At 42.1% G+C, this 25,195-nt stretch overlaps 1 protein-coding gene across 3 annotated transcripts in view; it reads left to right on the plus strand.

The window, feature by feature from the left end:
- The window catches only part of LOC124121790, a 52,476-nt gene extending 28,906 nt beyond the window's left edge, over nucleotides 1-23,570 (plus strand). For all 3 annotated transcript variants that reach the window (XM_046484872.2, XM_046484863.2, XM_046484879.2), the window contains exons 4-8: nucleotides 8,219-8,376; nucleotides 13,611-14,354; nucleotides 14,821-16,071; nucleotides 17,927-19,324; nucleotides 21,404-23,570. In XM_046484872.2, coding sequence (XP_046340828.2) covers nucleotides 8,219-8,376; nucleotides 13,611-14,354; nucleotides 14,821-16,071; nucleotides 17,927-19,324; nucleotides 21,404-22,498 — 4,646 coding nt within the window. In that variant the 3' untranslated portion in view covers nucleotides 22,499-23,570. The remainder of the gene's footprint in view (nucleotides 1-8,218; nucleotides 8,377-13,610; nucleotides 14,355-14,820; nucleotides 16,072-17,926; nucleotides 19,325-21,403) is intronic.
- The last annotated feature ends 1,625 nt before the right edge of the window (nucleotides 23,571-25,195 follow it).

The following is a 25,195-nucleotide window of genomic DNA, read 5'->3' on the forward strand; positions in this document are numbered from 1 at the left end:
GAATATTGTTACCGAGGGAGTCTTGAATTGTTATTTACTGGTGTTGTCGAGTGTACAGTTGTTGATTTTTATTATATCTCACGAGACATGTGGTATTCATAAGATTCTTCCTACGTATATACGCTGCAAGGTATACTGCACAACTTTTGTTAAGGATATTTCTATTATTCCGTGACACTCAAACCTGATACTACTAACTACGGTTATAACAATCTCAAAGGGACTACTATTTTTAGTTCGTTATAACCGTAGTTCGTTATAAGCATATATACAGCATAACCACAGCAATTAGTCGGGACTGAAAAGTAAGTTCGTTATATCCGTCAGTTCGTTATAAGCGTGTTCGTTATAACCGTAGTTTACTGTATGTCCATCAGAAATTTAGTAGTTTTTTTCCCAATTATATTACACGTGTAAGAGATGCTCATGAAATAGAAAGTGTCGCGGATAAATAAAAGACTGAGACGGTGCTTGGGCGTATGAATGCGCGTATGAAGACGTTACAGATCTATTTTCCGAAATGGCCAATAATCGATTTTCTTTTAGTCAAATCATAAATTTATCTGTGACGTGTACGTCCTTATCCCTTTTTATGTTATAAGAAAAGTTTCCCTCTATACATGTACATTTTGTCGATTGTCTTCTTGAATAACGCAGTGAGAGAAACAATGGACAGTCGGTCCTGGTTTACCGTTCCTCTGTAACCATAAGATTATAGATTTCGAATGTGTAACTAAATGTCGTGTGTCTATTCATTGATAATGAAATCATTTCAGATTATATGTACCATTAAACTATAACATCAAAGTTTAATATCCAATAGTTCGTTTTAGAAATAGTATGTCGAAGGTATTTTATGTAACGATATATTTTTGATGTTATTTATGAAATTCCTCTCATCGTATGTTTTTTATCAGTCTTCGAAATAACCTATATAACATTATCCACTGGTTTGACAAATCATTGTCTAACATTCAACAATGATCCGATTTTATACATCTGATAATTGACAAGAATATAAGCGACAAAACTCTTTCCCTATTCAAAAGAAATGTCTGCCAACAGCAGAGTGAGTGAGTATTGTTTTAAGCCGCTTTTAGCAATATTCCAGCCATATCACGGCGGAGGACACCAGAAATCGGCTTCACACATTGTACCCATGTGGGGAATCGAACCCGGGCCTCCTGCGTGACGAGCGAACGCTTAAACCACTAGGCTACGAGTGTACGAATGCGATGATGATGTATCGTGAGCATGTGTTTATGAATCACTATGAAACAGTGATGATACCAAGTGTTCGGGAGAAGCCGACTTTATCCTGCCCCACCGGCGGCACTTGTCACAAACACATGCAACAGCAAGTCAACTGTTCACCTGAAAAAAGACGAACTTTCAGATGATACACAAGCATTTCTTTTATCAACGTTATCTTTAAATGGCGGTCATATATAAACAAACGTCAACGCCAAAGAATAACCATTTTAATGTAAACAGATTCCACTGGGCGTAAAATACAAAACTGTAGTGAAATTTATATAAAAGAACCACTGAAACTTATAAATTTACGTTTTTAATAACTTATATAATTCAACATTTACAACACAAAATTATTTATACCGACAGAAGAACTTACTGAGAGAAACACGTTTTCATGGAATTTTCTGAGACAGGTTGCAAGATATTAAGATCTCTGACCTGAACTGGCAAATAAACTAAATACATTGCTGGGATGTCTATAAGATGCCTTAATGGATCTTTGACAATATCAGATTCGCGATCATGTTTGTACATGTGGAGTTTAGCATTAAGCTTCACTGCCATCAAGGCGCTGTCCTTGCTTGACCGCTGTCCGTCATTGATTGTCCACACGTGTCTTAAGCTAGACGTGGAAGTTGAACTATGGTGGACATACCCTTGACTGTCCCGGGCACAGTGACCATCCTACTGTAGACTGTCTGATGGCTACTAGTGGTCAAATAGTCACGATAAACAACGGAGTAAAGGACCCATTGTTGGGGGAGCGGTGACGGCAAACCCTGTTGACGCTAAGTGATGGGAAACTGGTCACAAACATCAGCTGATACTTTTGGGGTTACAAACAAAATAACATATTTTGAATAGTGATTATCATGAAAAACAGCTGTGACAACTTGAAAGATGCATTTGTTCCTTTCGTTAAAGATATGTGAGGGTTTCAGGACGTGTTAAAGTGGTCTCAAATATTTACAAACAAAATCATTACACGCGTTTAGCTGCGTTAGGACATGGTCGTGCTGGGACGAATGTGTGTTTTGGAACACTGTCGTAATACTATTTAGATTACGTTAAATTATCACTAAAACATTTAAAGTTCAATCAACCATTTGGGTACGTTTAACGTACATGTATTACACCAGTGTAAAATACAATGCATCTGCTGGGTTAAACGTTGACTAACATCTAGTCTTTGAAATGAACCTATCGTACCGAAAGAAAATAGTTGTAAGGAGCACTGATACTCTCTTCATGATACTGCATAAATCTAGACTTGCCAAACATTATAGACTTGCATGGGCTGTATTTGATATATTTGTATCAGGGCCTGTAAGACAGACTAGGGTTAAACAGCGCTGATTACCAGCACCCAGTCGGATTGGTTTAATGAGTAATTAACAAAGGAATAATCTAGAAACGAGATACACAATTTCCAGCATCTGACTTCACGATTTCCTTGTGTCATCACTGATTGTCAGTGATCCGTTCTTGTAATTGTCACCGCTATGTTGCCCTTTACGCCCCGTGGAATCTGTTTCGGCGGATAATCGGGATGATGATTATTTTTTTACGTTAACATTTTATATTTACAACCAGTAACATTCCAACAATTTCTATCACCGATCTTATTCAATCATATTTTTTAGCTTTCATTATATAGCTCAGTGATGACGTCGTATTTGCTTCTCCTTACGTCATAGTGGGCTCTACAACCGTGTCGTCTTTGGCTTTTCACACATAAATGAAAGATTAGATATCCATATGTCACACAACCCATATACTTTTATATTTTATTATGTTCCTTGATGTTCCTTAAAATACCCAAATTTTCGGTATCTGTCATAAACATGTATTGTTTGTTTGTTTGTTGTTTAACACTCACTCAGCAATATTCCAGCTATATGACGGCGGTTTGTAAATAATCGCGTCAATCTAGTGATTGATATCATGAGCATCGAGTCACGCATCTAGGATATCATGACATGCATCAACCAAGTCACTGAGCTTGATCACTTGATCCATTAAGTCGTACTTTTACATAGGTAGACATATGCACATATGTTTTCTCCGTAGCAATAATGAACATAAAAAATGCAATATGCTATGAGGTTGAACTAGTACAGGGTAATATAAGTGCAACACGGTTGTCGCGCTGGCAGCATTCAGACTATACTATATATATTGATTTAAACATGATTACTTCAGAAACACGCGATCATTATGTTATATTCTGTTTATCACCATATATCGCAACAGGTTTCACAATTGATTATTCACAACTGTATACGACCAGGGCCAACTTGCACAAAGCGATCTTGGCGCTAAGATGATCGTAACTCCCATACTTTAACATAGGCTTACAATAGTCTTAGTGCTAAGATCGCTTTGTGGACCCTGAACTGGTTCAGTTCCCATCGAATCAATTGTTTACCATACGAATGGAGCAAAACAAAATGGCGTCATCGAAGGATTTACAAAATCCACTGACATCATGTATTCGTAATCACATACGGAATAAACAACAACTTTAACGCCAACATAAAACAAGTGTCAAAATAAATATTACATATCAACGGTAGTCAAACTTCCCCTTTACTTAAACCAAACCATCCATTAATTCTTCCTGAATAACACTTCACGACACTGTTTTATACCATTCCTGAACAGATGCTGTATTTCAAGCATGCTAGACACCTGGAAGTTTTTTAACCGAGGTCGATTTCAGCGTTAAACACCCACACACCAAGGCACACTGAAGCAAAGGCCCCAGTCGATCCTCATGTCAAACAGCTTGAGTTCAGGTTGGCAGTGAGCTATGAGGTGTCTTCCCGGTAGAATCTATGACCGGTATTAACCAAGGCCTCCTTTAATTGTCCTGACTCACGGAAGGGAAGCATGTTGTTTGTGGAATCTGGTATTGAGAGTTGTGGCATTGGACAAGAGAATTTGCCTTAATTGCATTACCGGTGGGACCTTGAATTTCAAACACCGTTTAGTTTCGTGTGTTGCCCAAATGCATCATTGGTGGTTTGGAAACGCGTGTTTCAAGTGCCATTGTGTGGTACTTAATGTGTGATGTGATTTGTTTTGTCACTTTGCTCATTTATTTCTTCAGAGCTTGAGTATACTTTATGAATCGTCACATGTACGTGATTATTTTAGGACTTTGGGAATCATATAAATATAACGGTACAATATGTTTCTGGGTGCATTTTGTTTGTTAAAAAAAATGTAAAAATATTTGGCAAAAGGCTAATTTTTGTGAGCGTGGACGACATGGTCCTGTGTTTATTGATGCCAACATTACTCCAATCGTTGTCAGAAGCATGTAACCTGTCCTCTCACTGGAGACTCAGTGCTGGGAAAATGTAGGGGGCATAGTCATTGGCGTTCGTGCATCCCTTTCCTTGATGTATCAACAGTAATTAATGTGCAGACATTCCAAGTTCATTTCGTGTCAGTTTCAGCTGACATGCCTTGATACACGCATTACACTAACTTCATGTCTCGTCATCTATTATAGATATACACCTCACCCACGTTAGTTTATGCTTATTCATCCACAACGTATATATAAGGACACGCATGCACGTCGTGTATATTTTCGAGGATATGCATGCACGTCGTGTATATTTTCGAGGATATGCATGCACGTCGTGTATAATTCAATTGATATGCGTGTACGTCGTGTATAATTCAATTGATATGCATGTACGTCGTGTATATTTCCAAGGATATGCATGTACGTCGTGTATAATTCAATTGATATGCATACACATAGTGTATATTTTTAAGTGCATACATGCACGTCGTGTATATTTCCAAGGATATGCATGTACGTCGTGTATAATTCAAATGACACGCATGTACGTCGTGTATATTTTCAAGGATATGCATGAACGTCGGGTATATTTCAAATGACATGAGTGCACATCCTGTATTTTTCAAGGACATCCATGCACATCGTGTATATTTCACTGATGTGCATGTAAGTAGGTTATATTACAAATGAAATGCATGTATGTACATCGTGTATATTTCACTGATATGAATGCAAGTAGGTTATATTACAAATGAAATGCATGTATGTACATCGTGTATATTTCACTGATATGAATGCAAGTAGGTTATATTACAAATGAAATGCATGTATGTACATCGTGTATATTTCACTGATATGAATGCACATCGTGTTTCAAATGATATGTATGCATATCGTGTATATTTCAAATGATATGTATGCATATCATGTATATTTCAAATGATATGCATATCCATCCTGTATATTTCAATAATATGCGTGTCTACCGTGTACATTTCAAATGGAGTGCATGTACACTGTATACATTGTCAGGGTAATTTTATTCAAGAGTATACATGCTGCTGATTAAGTAGGACACGCTCACGTGTTCCGCCAACACCTAGTCTCACCAGCTGGAGCGTAGGTTTCTACAGCGTTCCTAGCTTGTTTGAAGTGTAGTTCCTCAGTTTTGTTTCATTAACTAGATAATGTTTCTGCAGAGAGTGGTGCACATCTGCCATGTCAAGGCGGGTCTGTCAGCTGGTAGCACCCTTCTCATCAGGGGATGTTTCTCATCACGTCAAGGTGGGATTGCTCCGGCAGATGTGCTGACCTGGCAGATATCTCGAGCAATACCACACTCGCCACACATAGGACTAATCAATGTAGACCAACTTACGCCAATAACATTGGAACTATATCTTAGTGTTACACCAAAGTCACTAATTAAAACATCTAGAACCAGAATTGAAGGAGGTATGTAAATATATAACGTCGTGTGGAGAGGGGATGGGGTCGTTTAATATCTCGGTCCACACTTCTTTTGAAAATATATATTGCCAGTGCTAGAGAATAACCAGTCTAAATTAACCGCCAAAACAGGTTAAAATTTGACGTATGGGGCAAATAGCTGTGAAATGTATATGAATGGACCACTGTAAATAAGTGATGACACCGCGTGTTCGCGAAAAGGGTAAGCATGTCCTGCCGGTAACCTCCCAAAACCCCTACATCCCATTTCCCCTACAGCTTAAGACAACAAAGTTCACGGTCCATGGCACTGCTAATCCCTAGTCTATTACCTATTTCATACAATGGAACAACCCAAGAAACACGAACAGATTGAGATAAATATTAAATTACAATTACGATATTATTCAAATTTCATAATACATTATAATAAAATGTTCTTTTTTCAAAATTCATAATACATTATAATAAAATGTTCATTTTTCAAAATTCATAATACATTATAATAAAATGTTCATTTTTCAAAATTCATAATACATTATTTTGTAATTTTTTAAAATTGTCTTCTCATCATATAGGCATCTTTCATTACACTTACATTATTTAAAAAAAAGAGAAATTCCCCTAGTCCCCTAAAGCTCTACCCCTTTCATTTCTACTACCTCTACTCCAGACCTTAATCTCTCCTTTAGGTGAGTTCATAATACCAGACAGGTAAATGCCGCGTGTTGTTTTAACTAATTGTAGGGGAACTGGGTTGTAGGGGAAATGGGATGTAGGGGTTTTGGGAGATAACCGTCCTGCCCTACCGGCAGCACCCGCCACTCACAATTTGCATAGCAAATTACTTATTACTCCTGCCATGGACATTTATGAACTGAATATTAAATTAACTGTTATGGTTTGTATATCATGAAAAACACAAGTTGATTCACATTGCTTCAGTGACATTAAGGAGATTTAGTTGTGACGGAGCATCTTCCACACACTACTAGCGCCGATAAAGAGAGTTTCGGAATGATCTCAAAATTATATTTGAATGAAGCAGGCTTGTTTTTGTCATTTGATAAAGGCTGTCGCCGTTTCTCGTATCCACCCGAATGGCACATGCGAGATAATATTGTGTGGTCAATACAGTGATATCTGCTGACAACAACATAGAGTTCCAGTGTGACAGAGACAGCGTTAACGAATACAACAAGTACAATAATTGACACACAAACAGTGTCTTGCAATTAGGACCATCGGCCAGCAGTGTTGATACCATGCAAGTGGTATGAATAATATGCCCCATTTCCGCAACGCTCTTTACACTCCAGTGGCTTTTGAATCACCCTTTTAATATCACACTCCAGGTAACCAAGCATGGTCTGTATCCTTCGATCTCCTCTCCCACGGATATAAATAGGTTTAATATCACACGTTGGTGTCCTGTATGGGAAAATTGTTCGGACGTCACAAAGAGACGTTCTATCTAAATCCATATTAAATAATTACACGGCGAGGCCATGTCGATTGCGCCTATCTAATAATTTAACTTACTTTCTAAATTTCAGTGTTGTGTAATCATCTGTGTCATGACTATTGCTGGAATGTAAAGGAAGGAACATAATTTTGAAAGTATTTAAGGCGTGCCCAGCGCAGGTGAAATATTCTTGTTATGTATCGAGGATCTGGTTTCGTCCAACACCTTATCTATATCAATAGGAAGTTTGTAAATACAGTTCTCGTCACTACAAGGAATGGCTTCTAGGGATCATCGATTATGCAAGTGGACTTGTACATTTCAGTCGCCTTGTTGTGCATTTCAGCCACTTATACCGTTAGACGAGATTGACAGTATTGGATATGAAAACATACTGTTTGCCTAAATCCCTCTGATGCTTTAATCCAACAGACCTGCGACAATAGCTGTCTTCTCTTTCAATACAGAGGCAAGGCCACTGTTAGTCATATGGTATTGACCGCGCAGAGATCAAGGATGCTGGTCTTTCCTCTTTGACTTGAAATTAGATACCCCCGGATAAATATGTGCTCTCCACACAAGTTTAGTTCAAGACGCAATGAGTGTCTTGGGGATTTATAATTAAGATGTATGTTGTGACTTATTATATTCACATTATTATACTATTCATCTTCATTCTGTATTAACGGAAATAGATTTTATTAACACAATATGTCGTTATGTTCTAGGTGTTATAACGTATACTTCCCCTGGTGTGACGTCAGCAGTGAATGGTATCCTACGTCACTTGAATGTGCTGAACATTGACATAACCGATGATGTCATGTCGTGCCGTGAAGATAGCAGCTGCGTCAGTATGTCTATTGCGTCAAGAGCAAAGTCAGAGGTAAGAATAAATAATTGTATTACGGTGAAACCGCGTTAATCTGAATCGTATGGTCCCCAGTTGTAACGTCCGTGTAATCGAGTGTTTTTTAACAGTTACTTCTTTTGAGTAGTTTATGTAGATGTTGCCAGCAGAAATGAGTGAGTAAGTGAGTTTGGTTTTACGCCGCTTTTAGCAATATTCCAGCAATATCACGGCGGGGGACACCAGAAATGGGCTTCACACATTGTACCCATGTCGGGAATCGAACCCGGGTCTTCGGCGTGACGAGCGAACGCTTTAACCACTAGGTTACCTGACCGCCCCGCCAGCAGAAATGAACGGGGTTCCGATTAACAAGATTTTACTGTACCAATAAGTTTTGTTTCAAATACTTTGCAACTGTCAGGCTGGTGACAATGACAACACCTGTGGCATGTTATCAATACTTAAACTGATAAATACACCTGCAATAGTACAAGTATCAAGTATTCAATTCTATTTTTCTGCAAAATGTTTCAGTACAATTCTATCCTCTAGGCAATTGCTACCCCGGCATCAAGTAGTAAATATACACCCGTATTTTCACAAAGTGCATCTCATTAACGTGTCGTATTCTTAAATTTCCAAGATGGCAGGTGGACGAAAGTCCGGCTTATCTTCTGTGCAATGTAAATTCTGCAGCAACTATTGCAAGGTTAAGATCAGGTATGAGGAAGTACGTGATACACCTTGAATGCACCCTTGATATGTTTTATCCAAGACAAAAGAAAAAAAACCGACTGAAAAACACAATGACAATGTCTTTGTTACTGTTTAATGTGTTTGCCGTGTTAATGGCAAAGGTAGATCCCTTGTAACCAATCTGCCAACGCACAGTACAGTATCTGTATCAGCAGGAGTCCTTATATGGTTGTAGAACGTATCAGTGAACCGTCGGATAGGTTTAAGTGGCCTGTGTGTCTGTTCCTGACTCATTGCTTAGTAACATAGTACGAGCTATTGTTAAATTTACAGTTCACGATCTTTGGATTTCGTTTAAAAAGACGAATTATCCCTTGGCTTGATGGCTTTTCACTGTGAGGGGTTGCTGGGGCACAGTTGGCTTGTTGGAAGACATTTGTGTGTGTGGATTGTTAGAGGACAGTGAGGGTGTACGTGTGGATTGTTAGAGGGCAGTGAGGATGTACGTGTGGATTGTTAGAGGGCAGTGAGGGTGTTACGTGTGTATTGTTAGAGGGCAGTGAGGGTGTTACGTGTGGATTGTTAGAGGACAGTGAGGGTGTTACGTGTGGATTGTTAGAGGGCAGTGAGGGTGTTACGTGTGGATTGTTAGAGGACAGTGAGGGTGTACGTGTGGATTGTTAGAGGGCAGTGAGGGTGTACGTGTGGATTGTTAGAGGGCAGTGAGGGTGTACGTGTGGATTGTTAGAGGGCAGTGAGGGTGTACGTGTGGATTGTTAGAGGACAGTGAGGGTGTTACGTGTGGATTGTTAGAGGACAGTGAGGGTGTACGTGTGGATTGTTAGAGGGCAGTGAGGGTGTACGTGTGGATTGTTAGAGGGCAGTGAGGGTGTACGTGTGGATTGTTAGAGGACAGTGAGGGTGTTACGTGTGGATTGTTAGAGGGCAGTGAGGGTGTTACGTGTGGATTGTTAGAGGACAGTGAGGGTGTACGTGTGGATTGTTAGAGGACAGTGAGGGTGTACGTGTGGATTGTTAGAGGGCAGTGAGGGTGTACGTGTGGATTGTTAGAGGACAGTGAGGGTGTTACGTGTGGATTGTTAGAGGACAGTGAGGGTGTACGTGTGTATTGTTAGAGGACAGTGAGGGTGTTACGTGTGGATTGTTAGAGGGCAGTGAGGGTGTTACGTGTGGATTGTTAGAGGACAGTGAGGGTGTACGTGTGGATTGTTAGAGGGCAGTGAGGGTGTTACGTGTGGATTGTTAGAGGACAGTGAGGGTGTACGTATGGATTGTTAGAGGGCAGTGAGGGTGTTACGTGTGGATTGTTAGAGGACAGTGAGGGTGTAATGTGTATTGTTAGAGGACAGTGAGGGTGTACGTGTGGATTGTTAGAGGACAGTGAGGGTGTACGTGTGGATTGTTAGAGGGCAGTGAGGGTGTACGTGTGTATTGTTAGAGGACAGTGAGGGTGTTACGTGTGGATTGTTAGAGGGCAGTGAGGGTGTTACGTGTGGATTGTTAGAGGACAGTGAGGGTGTACGTGTGGATTGTTAGAGGGCAGTGAGGGTGTTACGTGTGGATTGTTAGAGGACAGTGAGGGTGTACGTATGGATTGTTAGAGGGCAGTGAGGGTGTTACGTGTGGATTGTTAGAGGACAGTGAGGGTGTAATGTGTATTGTTAGAGGACAGTGAGGGTGTACGTGTGGATTGTTAGAGGACAGTGAGGGTGTACGTGTGGATTGTTAGAGGGCAGTGAGGGTGTACGTATGGATTGTTAGAGGGCAGTGAGGGTGTTACGTGTGGATTGTTAGAGGACAGTGAGGGTGTACGTATGGATTGTTAGAGGGCAGTGAGGGTGTTACGTGTGGATTGTTAGAGGACAGTGAGGGTGTAATGTGTATTGTTAGAGGACAGTGAGGGTGTACGTGTGGATTGTTAGAGGACAGTGAGGGTGTACGTGTGGATTGTTAGAGGGCAGTGAGGGTGTTACGTGTGGATTGTTAGAGGACAGTGAGGGTGTAATGTGTATTGTTAGAGGACAGTGAGGGTGTACGTGTGGATTGTTAGAGGACAGTGAGGGTGTACGTGTGGATTGTTAGAGGGCAGTGAGGGTGTACGTGTGTATTGTTAGAGGACAGTGAGGGTGTTACGTGTGGATTGTTAGAGGACAGTGAGGGTGTACGTGTGTATTGTTAGAGGACAGTGAGGGTGTTACGTGTGGATTGTTAGAGGGCAGTGAGGGTGTTACGTGTGGATTGTTAGAGGACAGTGAGGGTGTACGTGTGGATTGTTAGAGGGCAGTGAGGGTGTTACGTGTGGATTGTTAGAGGACAGTGAGGGTGTACGTATGGATTGTTAGAGGGCAGTGAGGGTCTTACGTGTGGATTGTTAGAGGACAGTGAGGGTGTACGTGTGTATTGTTAGAGGGCAGTGAGGGTGTTACGTGTGGATTGTTAGAGGACAGTGAGGGTGTACGTGTGGATTGTTAGAGGACAGTGAGGGTGTACGTGTGGATTGTTAGAGGGCAGTGAGGGTGTACGTGTGGATTGTTAGAGGGCAGTGAGGATGTACGTGTGGATTGTTGAGAAGGGTGGGGGTGTATGTGTGGATTGTTAGAGGATTATGAGGGTGTTACGTGTGGATTGTTAGAAGACAGTGAGGGTGTGTGTGTGTGGATTGTTAGAGGACAGTGAGGGTGTTGTGTGTGGATTGTTAGAGGACAGTGAGGGTGTATGTGTGGATTGTTAGAGGACAGTGAGGGTGTATGTGTGGATTGTTAGAGGATTATGAGGGTGTTACGTGTGGATTGTTAGAAGACAGTGAGGGTGTGTGTGTGTGTATTGTTAGAGGGCAGTGAGGGTGTTACGTATGGATTGTTAGAGGACAGTGAGGGTGTACGTGTGGATTGTTAGAGGGCAGTGAGGGTGTACGTGTGGATTGTTAGAGGACAGTGAGGGTGTACGTGTGGATTGTTAGAGGGCAGTGAGGGTGTAATGTGTATTGTTAGAGGACAGTGAGGGTGTTACGTATGGATTGTTAGAGGACAGTGAGGGTGTTACGTATGGATTGTTAGAGGACAGTGAGGGTGTACGTGTGGATTGTTAAAGGACAGTGAGGGTGTGTGTGTGGATTGTTAGAGGACAGTGAGGGTGTACGTGTGGATTGTTAAAGGACAGTGAGGGTGTTACGTATGGATTGTTAGAGGACAGTGAGGGTGTTACGTATGGATTGTTAGAGGACAGTGAGGGTGTACGTGTGGATTGTTAAAGGACAGTGAGGGTGTGTGTGTGGATTGTTAGAGGACAGTGAGGGTGTACGTGTGGATTGTTAGAGGACAGTGAGGGTGTTACTTGTGGATTGTTAGAGGGCAGTGAGGGTGTACCTGTGTATTGTTAGAGGACAGTGAGGGTGTAATGTGTATTGTTAGAGGGCAGTGAGGGTGTTACGTATGGATTGTTAGAGGACAGTGAGGGTGTACGTGTGGATTGTTAGAGGACAGTGAGGGTGTTGCGTGTGGATTGTTAGAGGACAGTGAGGGTGTACGTGTGGATTGTTAAAGGACAGTGAGGGTGTTACGTGTGGAGTGTTAGAGGACAGTGAGAGTGTACGTGTGTATTGTTAGAGGGCAGTGAGGGTGTTACGTGTGGATTGTTAAAGGACAGTGAGGGTGTTACGTGTGGATTGTTAGAGGACAGTGAGGGTGTACGTGTGTATTGTTAGAGGGCAGTGAGGGTGTTACGTGTGAATAGTTAGAGGACAGTGAGGGTGTTACGTGTGAATTGTTAGAGGGCAGTGAGGGTGTACGTGTGTATTGTTAGAGGGCAGTGAGGGTGTTACGTGTGTATTGTTAGAGGACAGTGAGGGTGTTACGTGTGAATTGTTAGAGGACAGTGAGGGTGTACGTGTGGATTGTTAAAGGACAGTGAGGGTGTTACGTGTGGAGTGTTAGAGGACAGTGAGGGTGTACGTGTGGATTGTTAAAGGACAGTGAGGGTGTACGTGTGGACTGTTACACACACTGACAAAACCACTTTATATTGTGTCGGATTTTAAGCAGTTCGGTCTCGGGCAATGATGCATTCTGATAACATCAGTGTATTTGAAATACTTGCTTGTTTCACGAGATGTACGTTCGTTATTTTAGTAGCGCTGAGATACAACAAAACTAGTATCATTGGGATTAATAAGTGTGTCCGGAGACCCATTTCAAATTACATATGATACTATGGCCTTTTGCTCTGTATCAATCACCCGATTTCATACCTATGCCCGATGAAGGGTGAGTGAATGAATGTTGTTTTAGACCACAATCAGTACAGTCAGATACGTTGGCCACAACTAATTTCTGTTTTTAGGATTGTATGAACTTCCCTAGCATGGTCCTAGGAAAGCCCAAATAATATATTCAGTTCTTTTTATGAGGTATTTGACATTCTCGACAGAAACAAATTCAACGAACAATAATTAGTTAGTTGTAGCCCAAAGGACACCCACAAAAAAATCCTGTTCATGGCCTTGTTCAAAAGGATAGAACACACATTGTATATACACACGTTTTTCTTTTCAGGCAGTGCTCGAGCTTACAAGACATCTCAACTGGACCTATGTGACCACCTTCTCACTCCCCAACACCCGGGCCTTAGCCGAGGAGCGTCTTTTTGCAGACATGATCTCCATTGATAAAGCGTGCTTGTCCGGACGCCATGTTGTCAGCAACGTGCAAGACATTACAAGCGCTGTCTCCCGAAGCACCTCGAACGGAATTGTTGTCTTCACTGGAGATGCAACTCTTGACGGCGTCTTTACCCTCACCCTTGAAAGACCAAAGACTGCAATACTTGTATCTAAAGAATTATTATCAAGTAGACATGACCAAGACAGTTACATCGAAGTAACGAATGAACCTGTAAACCTTGAGGGTTTTGATAACTACCTCAAAACATTTACGGAAAATACAACCCTGCAGTGGATTCGAGACACTAGTTATTTCCAAGGAACGTGTTTAGTGGCAGGAAGTGACGTAACAGCCATGATATCCTCCTGCATCAAGTCAGAATCAAGTGCCGGGGCCTTGGCAATGTCGGACGCAGTAGGGGTGATCAGCGGGGCGCTTGCGACCGCAGTGAATATGTCCTGCTCGCAATATGATGTTCTGACGTGTCCTGCATTGTCCATGGCCGTCACGCCAGTGACCCTCAGACAACGTGCTCGTTATACACAGAGGTCTGGAGAGCATGAACACCTGTTGGTGGAACAGAATACACGAGTTATAATTGCTTCTACATCTCCGTGGCCCGTGAACCTGACAGAGGTGCGTTGTAGTAGGGAATCCTATTCTTAAAGACCTCAGAATTGCTGAGGCAGCATTATTGGTTCAAGTTATTCACAAAAAAATCTGAACACATATAATGTATCAAAATTAAACACAGAGAAAAATACCATTTTAATGCCTCGTGGGATAATAGAATTACATATAATATATCAAAATTAAACACATGCAAAATACCATTTTAATGCCTCGTGGGATTATAGTTTCGTATAATATATCAAAATTACACAAAGTTCCATTTTAATGCCTCGTGTCTTCAGATCGATTATACATGTATCTAAAATATCCAATGAATCGTATGCAATAATTAAGGAATCTTGCAAAATTGATTGAAATTTGACCTTAAATGAAAGGGTGAAGGGATAAAACATGTCTCAGTTTGGTGCAGGCGGGAAAGGCACTATCCATGCACCATGTCTTGGATCTCATGGTTTTCTTTGTTCTGTAGGTCCAGACGAAGCATGGCCGTCTCCAACTTCCGCTGTCCCTGCCCGAGATGTTCTACAACTCACACTGTCACGGCTTCTGCTCCGAGTGTGTCAAGTGCAAGCCACTGATAACGTCCAATGAGAGAGTCGTGGTGGAAGAGGGAACGCTGTACATCGTCGGAGTATTTCCCATCCACAAGTCAACATCCGGTGTAGCATGCGCAGATCCCAACATTCCAGGATTTCGAGCAGCCCAGGCGTTCACTGCGGCAGTTGGTCAAATCAACTCAACAGGTCTCACGAAGGATCTTCCGGCTGGTGTATCAATTGGATGGGTTATGTTCGACTCTTGTGGCGACACGACCTGGTTTGAGAGAAAGCATCATGAGATTGACACATGCTTGTATAAATATAAGGATGCCAACGAAAAAGATGTCATCGTTCAGCCAGCGAGAACAATTGCCTATATCAATCTCGGTGGAAACAGAAACCCACCAACTTCATCGCCAACAGCAATTGTATCAAATTACGGTATCGGTATGAATGGGGAGGCTGCTCAATATTACATCGAAGCAGTCATATCTACTCTTCTTAAAGTGAAATGGACATATGTATCCCTCATACATTCAAACGACGACCATTCATCCAACATGTTAGACCTTCTGAACCAGAAACTTCCCCAAACACCGATCTGTTTCGACAGGGTGTATAACATCTCCAAGGCAGTACCAGCATCCAGTGCTATGAGGAAAGCAACAGCTGACACTGAAACTGTCATCCTTCTCACGAACACCACAGACACCGAGATCATCCTAGCGAGCCTGTCACCAAGTGGGAGAAAGTATCGCCTGGTGATGTTCACATGGAACGTGGGAGTACTCTCTGGCATGAATCTCAGCTCCGTCGTGGAGGAGACTCTCGTTGTGTGGCCTAAATCAGTGACAAGTTCCCTCGATGACGTAATGGACATGTCTGGTAATCCATGGTTCGAAGGTTTTCAAGGGTCTACAAACATCTCATCCAGTTCCAAGTTCTTTGCAGCTCAAGAAATGGCTGAATCCTCTCTTATATTTGATGCGGTCAATGCTCTTGCTAGGCAGATTAACTCGGCCTACACAATGCTGTGTCCGAGCAGGGACGGTCTTTGTGATGCATTCGCTGACTTTGAGAATGTGAAGTCACACATCCAATCACAAGAAAATGCTATTCGGGCACAGTATGAAATCTCTGTTCAACGTTTTCTCATCGACGGAACAATTGTATCTAAAAAGGTAAGAACAAGGTTTATGCAATGATAATATTTGTTCATGTGTCCCTCATGTTTATTAAGGACTTCTAAACGTTGACTAATTTCCTCAGTTGGAGCTTAACAAAGATCTCTCCACGAATAGTTAGATCTGTTACGAATAACATACACAGAATCTCCCCCGAGTGTCTTTTGACATCAAATATTTCAACACGAGTTGATAAAAGTGGGAAAACTCCGAGGCTTGCCGAGGAATTTTTCCACTTTTATCAACGAGTGTTGATATATTTGATATAAAAAGACACGAGGTTGAGATTGTATTTATCATCCAACATCTATTCTTCCAACATTTTCAGTTTGTAGACAGTAATAAGCAGTGTATTAAGTGTAAAAAGTACTGCTAACAGCTTCAGTAGCAGAGCCATTAGTGATTTCGATTGTGACGTCATGGTAACAATGACGTCACAATGGTTTGCAAAGCATTGTGATGCAATTTCACCCACTCCGTCGCAGTGGTGACTCAGCATAACACCACTGCCACAGGCTAATTTGCATATCACGTGACCGGACTTTTCTCTTGTTTGTAAACAAACGCGCTTTTTCAGAAATCAGTATAGAACGGACTAATGCAAGTATTTGGGGGCGCTTTACATATTGTTTTGCATAACTATATAGATATGCTACTACAACTGCGACAGTGAGTTGCATGACAATATATATTTATGCATCAAAGTGACCGTGTCGCTAGCTCTCCGTTGGGCTTCGATGACAGCGCGTGGAGCCGTACAACCAATGTAAACATAGGATAACTACGCAAAAAACAAGTAGATTTTTACGTATTTGCATACTTTCTCAATGAAAGTTAACCATTCTTTGCCATTTGTTTATGATAATGTGTAGACTTGTCAAACATGAAACGGATGAAAAGCATATGCAATATCTTGAATGGACTGTGAAAGATGTGACGAATCGTCACATGGCGCTGGCCTGTGGCAGAGGTACTATGCTAGCTGGCTGCCGGCCGCATGGAACTCTGGGTAGGAGAGTGGCAATTTCATTGCAGAAATATCTACAGTGTAGATACATAGAATACTTAACTCGCCCCCGTGTAATACCAATTTTATGAAACGAGTGAATAGTTCTTGTATCAGACGAGCGAAAGCGAGTCAGATACCACAATTATTCCCGAGTTTCATAAAATTGGTTTTACACGGGAGCGAGTTTAGTATTTTATGTATTACTTGCCATAAATAACGTTTTTAGAATTATACTGTTGTGTGTGAATAGGCTGACACCTACACGATCCACGGCATAATCCAAGTGAGTTTAACAGAATAATATTTCAAACACGCCAAAAGTTAAAACGTATGAATTTAATACCATACAACGGCCCATCTTTAGAATTCAGGAGTCCGTTCCACAAAATTATCGTAGTGCTAAGGTTATCGCAACTCACATACGTTAACTTAGACTAACGACTGTCCGGGGCCTTGCACCTCAAAGTTTACAATCACGTCACAATACCCGATGACGTAACTTTTGTTGCAAGATCCATCCGCGAAACAATGCCATGTGACGTCAGCCTAGCAACACGGATGCTGGGGTCATCGAGTGTGCATAAGTCCTCTCAGTGATCCATCATCTCCACACGCAATGTCGTTGAATAAGCCAAGGGATGTTGAGAGCTTTCAATATTTGTTCGTGAAACGTGTTCCTAGAGTACATAAGCACTCGTTTTGGTATTACACAATGTGTAATACAGCTATATATTTATTAAACGGGTGATCTCTTCACGTGCAGGTAATAAATCGCTTGATCTCACCCAAGCGATATCTCCTGTGGGAGCCAGTTGTGGATGATAAAATGGTGTATCGTTTCAGATCGGCACAGTTGGAACAGACGGTGACGCCAAACTCATCTTGGACGGAACAGCAGTTCTTCCTCACACGAGCGAATGTGAAGGATGGTGTCCAAGATGTCAACGCTGTCAGGGGGAACCTTCTCCTACAAACAGATCTCTGTATCTACCTGGGGATGTCATAGTAGCGGGAGTCCTCCCCCTCAGGAACAGCGACAAAGGAGGCCTGCAGTGTGGGGGGCTGTCCACATCAGTTGAATCCGAACAAGTGGTTGAAGCGTTCATGTTTGCAGTTGAGACCTTCCCCAGGCGCTACCCGTATCTCCTGCCCAATGTGAAAGTTGGGGGTCTGGTGATAGACTCCTGTTCAGATGCAAACACCGCAGTTCAGAAGGTTGTGAATTTTGAGACGTGCACAACAACGTTCAACACCAACGCTGATGCTCCTCCACATCCTTCCCAGACTCTCGGCTACCTTCTCCACGGCAGCCAGGGTGATGTGCAACAGTTGGAGCAGTGTGTGTCCGCAGTCGATAAGTTAGCCGTTGCCACTGTATCAGATTGGGGACAAAGTAGCACCAACACCAAGTCTTACTTAACCATTGACTACGAAGCCAGAAGCGAGGTATCAGCCATTGTGCAAACATTAACCTTCCTTAACTGGACTCAGGTAGTATTAATCATTTCTGACAAGGACGTTTTCAGATTGAAGTCAGACCTTCTTTTATCTCAAACCGCCGCGAAGTCAATCTGTGTCTCTAAACTTGTACGGTTTAATGGAACAATCCTCAGCTCATTACAATACGCAACAAGCCAGCTTACCCTAACTGGATTTGTCCCCATAGTAGTGATGGCATCGAAAGAAGACACTGTGCGCCTGTTCCAGGAAGGCAGTATAAAGAGAGTTCCACGTACATGGCTCATAAGCACATCGGCTGCAGACTGGTCAGTCCTTAGTGATCTGAACGTCCCCACAGGCACACTCCTCTTGGACAGAAACGGGAAACAGAGTCCCGCCTTCGCCGACTTCTACTCCAATATGATGGTAAGACAGAACGCTTCAGCTTGGTGGCAACAGTACTGGGAGGACAAGAGCAGATGTTCTCTCACCGACACATCTCCGTTTCTGCAACCCTGCTCGACATCCTCCGATGAGAGACCGATACCTTCCCAGCTTGCCACGAGGATCATACTCGGTGTTGACGTCATACTGCACGCGGTGCACAATCAGTACGTGACGTTATGTGACCAGAAGAAGGGGTTCTGTCGGCGCTTCGCTGATGAGGGTGTTGGACGAGTCCCAGCTTCGGCTAAAGCCGTGGCATTTGAGTTTGAGGACGAAATTGTCAAGTTTGCGGAATCTGGGAAGTTGGTGTCATCGTACAGCCTCCTCAGCGTGCACCCCCGGGGAAGAGTGAAGGTATGTAGAGGACAGGGTAGAAACTATGCTTGTCGTAAGAGGCGACTAACTGGATCGGATGGTCAGGCTCGCTGACCTGGTTGATGCATGTCATCGTATCCCAATTGCGTGGATCGATGCTCATGATGTCAATCACTGGATTGTCTGGTCCAGACTCGATTATTTACAGACCGCCCTCATATAGCTGGAATATTGCTGAGTGTGGCGTTAAACAACAAATAACAACATAGAAATGCTGGGCTTCGCCTGTGTGCAAGACAAGATTTGGGCTTATTTACCTTACAACACAATGGAACCCTGTTAATCCAGACACCCTATATTCCGGACGATTACTGTCATAGGATGACTAATGAACCCCCGCTGAGATGCCAGGTTTCAATAGATCCCCAGCAACCCATGCTGGTCGTAAGAGTCGACCATTTGGATCGGGTGATCAGGCTCGGTTACTTGGTTGATTGCGCGTCATCGTACGTGCATCGATACTCGCTATATCGATCGCTGGATTTTCAGACTCGCTTATTTCGAGTCGCCGTCATATAGCTGGAATATTGCTGAGTGCGGCGTTCAGTAACAACAACAACAACAACAACAACAACAAACAAACAAATGGGCAGTACGCCATACCCACGATTCGTTGTGTAGGAGATAAACTATTTGTGTTTTCAGAATTGCGGTGTTGTTGAATATTCGACGCCCGGAAATTCTAACATTGTATTACTTTTAAAAAACCGCAAACCTGAACGCACATAAGGTTTCAAATGCATTCATTGTGGCATTATAGCATTCTCTCACCAGAACAGACAGACAAACATGGCGTCACTTTGGAATGATATGACGTTATGCTGGAATGGCATACCGTCAAGATACATGTTTGTAAACAAACGCGTTTATGGTGAAATCAAGGAAGACTGGCCTGGTGAAAGCTGGGGTGGTATTCACAAAGATTCTAAGAATTTTCTAAGATATTGACTTAAGTTTAATATTTTATCAGATATTAAACCAGTCACATATTCAATACCACTTTTGTTCCACCAGTATATTTTTATTAGTTCATTATCAGAAAATATTTGAAGTACATCTCGTCTAGATGTGATTTGTGGAATACATATGGCAGCCATATTGGAGGTCTTAACAACATTCCTAAGGAGTAAGGTAAGCTCCTGAAGAACTAAGCACTGAGAACTAAGCACTGAGAACCTATGTGAATATGACTTAAGAAATTACTTAAACTTTAAGCTGGTTGTTAGGGAAACAAAGATTTCATTGTGGATTTAAGAATTCTTAAGGCTTAAGATAATACTAAGAAGCTTTGTGAATACCGCCCCTGGTCCTTGCGATTTACGTTTTGTTTGGCATAATAGCATAGATATGCTACCTGCAACACTGACGTGCAAGACATTATATCTTTATCGCTAGCTCAACCAATATAAACAAAGGATAAATGCGCGAATGGAAATGTTTTTTGTACGTTTCATCATATTTTCTCAATTAAATTTAATCATTTCATGACGTGTACCTAAATGTGTACACTTTTCAAACATCAAAAAGATGAAAAACAGCGTAATTTGTTGAAAGGACTGTGTAAGAATTGTTATGTCTCTCTCGTGCCTGTGGCGGAAGTACTGGATTAACCGCAAGGAACTCTGGGAAGGAGAGTGAGAAGACGATACACATGAAGTATTCATACGCGGTGAAAAGTCTGGAAAGATTTCCGAGATCAAATCTCAATAACAACGTTTTTGAACCAATAAGATTCCAGAACACACTCCCACAGATAAATACAATCAGTACTTATGTTAACCTGGAACGTTACCGATTCCGGGTCACCGGGGTTCACTTTATAATATTAAAATGTAGTAGTGTACGTTATGTATTCCTACGCCAATAGTAACGAATTTGCTATGTTTTTCATATTCCTTACAGGAATAGAAAATGTCAAATACTGAAGTTATGTTATGATGGTCTAGCATGTGTTGTACACAAACAATGTCCATATTAGACACGCATGCATTTCTTAAGAAGGTCATTACTAAAAAGGTCTCAGCACCAATAATTGTTCACTGTTGTGTCCTGTTTCAGGTTGGAGAATGGCGGAGTGGTCAGCTCCTTCTGGACGCCAGCAAACTCTACTACATCGACGGACAATCCTCTGCCAACGTTGCTCATTGTCACAGTAAATGCATCTGCCTCAACAACGTCACCTCCAACCGCAACATCACACCGGCAGACGCAGTTTTCTACGAAACCTCGGGAAGATTTAACGGGGAGCTGTGGGCCACAATCATCGTCACCATATCAGCAGCAGGAGCCTTCGTCACCCTCATCCTCATCTTCTACGTCATCTACAAAGTCTGCGCAGGCGCACTAGCCAAGCGTTACGTCGGACTGGGTCTCCTCCTCCTCATCGGGGTTCTCATCCTCTACTTGGCTGTTCTACCGTTTGTGTTCACTCCCTCCAATACAGTCTGTGGCCTACGGTTTTTCGCGCCAGGTTTTACATATTGTTTGTGCTTTGCTACCGTCCTTGTTAAAATGACCTCCATCCGGGACTATAAGCTGATTGGTTTAGGTGGGGAGGTGTCCAATCTGAACCAGTTCTTATCCGTATTTTTCGTCACAAGTGTCCAAATTGCGATTGGGGTTCAGTACTGGGTTTTAAAAGCGCCTTTCGTCACAGAAAAATCCACCGGATCTCAGACATTCTACGCATGCGCATTCCAGCGGAGCGAGTTCCTTGTGTATTTGGTGTACGTCATGTTCGTGCTCGTGCTCAGCTCCATATATGGAATAGGGGTGCGCAAAGAACAAAAAAACATGGGCGAAGCACGTCTCCTCTTAACGAGCAGTTGGTTGTGCGTGTTTGTGTGGGTGGGGTGGACAGTGGTGCTCATGGTCCTGGACGTGACGCTCATAGAGCCAGTGATCAGCGCAGGGATCATGGCGTGCGCAACTCTCATGCTCACGGTCATTTTCATTCCAAAAATACATATGGTCGCTAGACTGAAATATGATGTCTCCAAACAAACAACTTCCATGCAGAACGGATACAAGGTGGATCCAGACTTTATGTTCGAGAGGCCATACTCTCTGCCAGGAACCTTGACGAGTTCCTACTCCTCGGTGAAAACCTACCCCAAAAGCATTGAACATTTTGACTCGTCACTGAGTTACTAGTCATGCCAGTAAACGCTACAGCTTAGTACAGGCTACAGTGAAACCTCGTTAGTCCGGAAACTGGTTATGTGAACGCCCCCTCAACGACAACATTTGGGAAGATCTTGAAATATGAAGGAACCATGTAACTACGATTGGTTAACCGGGCACCTGTTGATCCGGACTCAATGGGAAACGTACGGTCCGGATGAAGGGGTTTCGTCGTATGTGAAAACAAACACTCAAACGGTGAGATAGAGACTCGCTTTTCAAGTGCAAGGCCAGAATTCTTGTCATTTGTGTTGACGATACCTCACTACAGCAACCGTGTTATGTATAATCCACCTTTTGTATTGTCATAAAATGTGTCTTCTATTATATGTGCGTGGGTTCTCGAGAACCCCAGGCAGTTTCCATACACCTGGCATTGTGTAGTCAGTCAGCTGATAAAGTACATCAGCTTCTTTGCTACATGTTTTTCTATAACATAGACCTTACTATTGTACTTGAAATAAGGGACGAAGGACTAACAAAGCATTGTTCGATTTCTTCACGCGGATAAAATGCCCAGAATGCTTTCAATTTAGCCTACTTGAGGCCAGAATGCTTTCCATTTAGCCTACTTGAGGCCAGAATGCTTTCCATTTAACCTACTTGAGGCCAGAATGCTTTCAATTTAGCCTACTTGAGGCCAGAATGCTTTCCATTTAACCTACCTGAGGCCAGAATGCTTTCCATTGAACCTACCTGAGGCCAGAATGCTTTCCATTTAACCTACTTGAGGCCAGAATGCTTTCAATTTAGCCTACTTGAGGCCAGAACGCTTTCCATTTAACCTACTTGAGGCCAGAATGCTTTCCATTTAACCTACTTGAGGCCAGAATGCTTTCCATTTAACCTACTTGAGGCCAGAATGCTTTCCATTTAACCTACTTGAGGCCAGAATGCTTTCAATTTAGCCTACTTGAGGCCAGAATGCTTTCCATTTAACCTACTTGAGGCCAGAATGCTTTCAATTTAGCCTACTTGAGGCCAGAATGCTTTCCATTTAACCTACCTGAGGCCAGAATGCTTTCCATTTAACCTACCCGAGGCCAGAATGCTTTCCATTTAGCCTACTTGACGCTAGAATATTTCAACCATTGATCGAATTTGTGAAAACGAAATACAAATTTTGCAAATGTCTGAACCTCGCTGGAAGTACGTACATCATATGCTTGTCAGGGTCACACTGTCATGTTACCCTGTGTTACTGCGTTGTTTATGAATTATACATAAGCAATGAACTTATTCCCATATCAGAACCTGTGTGTATAGTTGACTCCAGAGCGCATGTAGCTCACTAACATTGTGTTCACGCTGGCCAGTTGATTTTTCCTATGATATTGATGACGTTATGACAATCAGATCACATTTGTAGATACTTTATGCATTGATCCCCGTATTATAGTCTAGCGATGCATTGTCATATTCATATGTAAACAACGATTTTGACAAAATCTTCCCACAATGCGATCGTAGCGCTACGACTGTTGATCAGGTGATACCAGTTCCAGCGTATCAGAGAATACATAAATTTCAACAAAGTCATCCAAAATGTTTGTTCAACTTACTTTTCGACAATTGTTACGTTGTATACAATTTAGACGCATGACGTTACCTACATGGAATAATGTAGTTACATGTACAGTGAAACTCCAGTAGTCTGGACCCCGCTAATCCAGATGCCCTGCTATCCAGACGAGTTCTGTTACGTCTTCAATACTTATAGATGCATTACAATGTGCCTGTGATTCCCAAATCAGGATTTATTTTTTTCCGAACTATTTTACCCGGAACGGCACCACCAGTATTAAAGGGGTGTCACTGTAAATGTGTCAGATAACGGCAGGAACAATATCATTTTCATTGCTCCATGCGTGGTAAAACTTCGGATTCTCTTAGCTTCTCAACCCAGCAACATACGAGTGTTCCTGCCTATAGTACCCACCATCAATGTGAAGTCACGCCATGTCCAGTATTCAGGGTGTCCATTATATCCAGGTTCCTCTATTACCGGTTAGTGCCGCGGCTATTCCTATTGTAATCTTCGTTACACAAGTCATGCCGATCAGTTTGCATGAATCGAACCTCCTCAGTCAGCTGTGGCGAGATATAAATGAAATGACGTAATGAAGAGAAAAAAGTGTTTATCTTATAACAGTTTATGTTGAAATTTGACATGCGCCCCACTTGTTACTTTCTCCATTATTATAACAACATGGTGTTATGGTGTTGGCAGTTGTATCGTACTGATCAGTAGCGTGGGCGTCATCGTAGACTGAAGTAGATGATATAACGTTCAGATGACATTGAGTCACCAATGCTATCTATATATTTAACTATTTATGTGAGTGGTTCGACAATTGTGTCGTGTAACATTATAAGTTGTGGAAGTATCACGAGGGGTACATGTGGTTATATGCATCCGCGTAATGTTTTATACCACGAGCCGGACCGAGCGATACTGCCACAACGAATCTATCTCACCGACATGTTATAATCTGCCATTGTAAAAGAATTTTAAAAAATCAAAATTAATAGAAAACAGCTGTTCGATTGAGCTGAGGTTAACTTGTGCTGTGTCACGTGACTTCCTTGACTCGAAAAAGCGTGGCTTTTGCTTCGAAGCTGGGTATAAGGGATTTATTCTGCCGTTCCGGAATCAACGTGAAGTTT

The sequence above is a fragment of the Haliotis rufescens genome, unplaced genomic scaffold (genome assembly GCF_023055435.1).
Source record: "Haliotis rufescens isolate VD_foot unplaced genomic scaffold, xgHalRufe1.0.p SCAF_16, whole genome shotgun sequence".
Classification (NCBI taxonomy): Eukaryota; Metazoa; Mollusca; class Gastropoda; order Lepetellida; family Haliotidae; genus Haliotis; species Haliotis rufescens.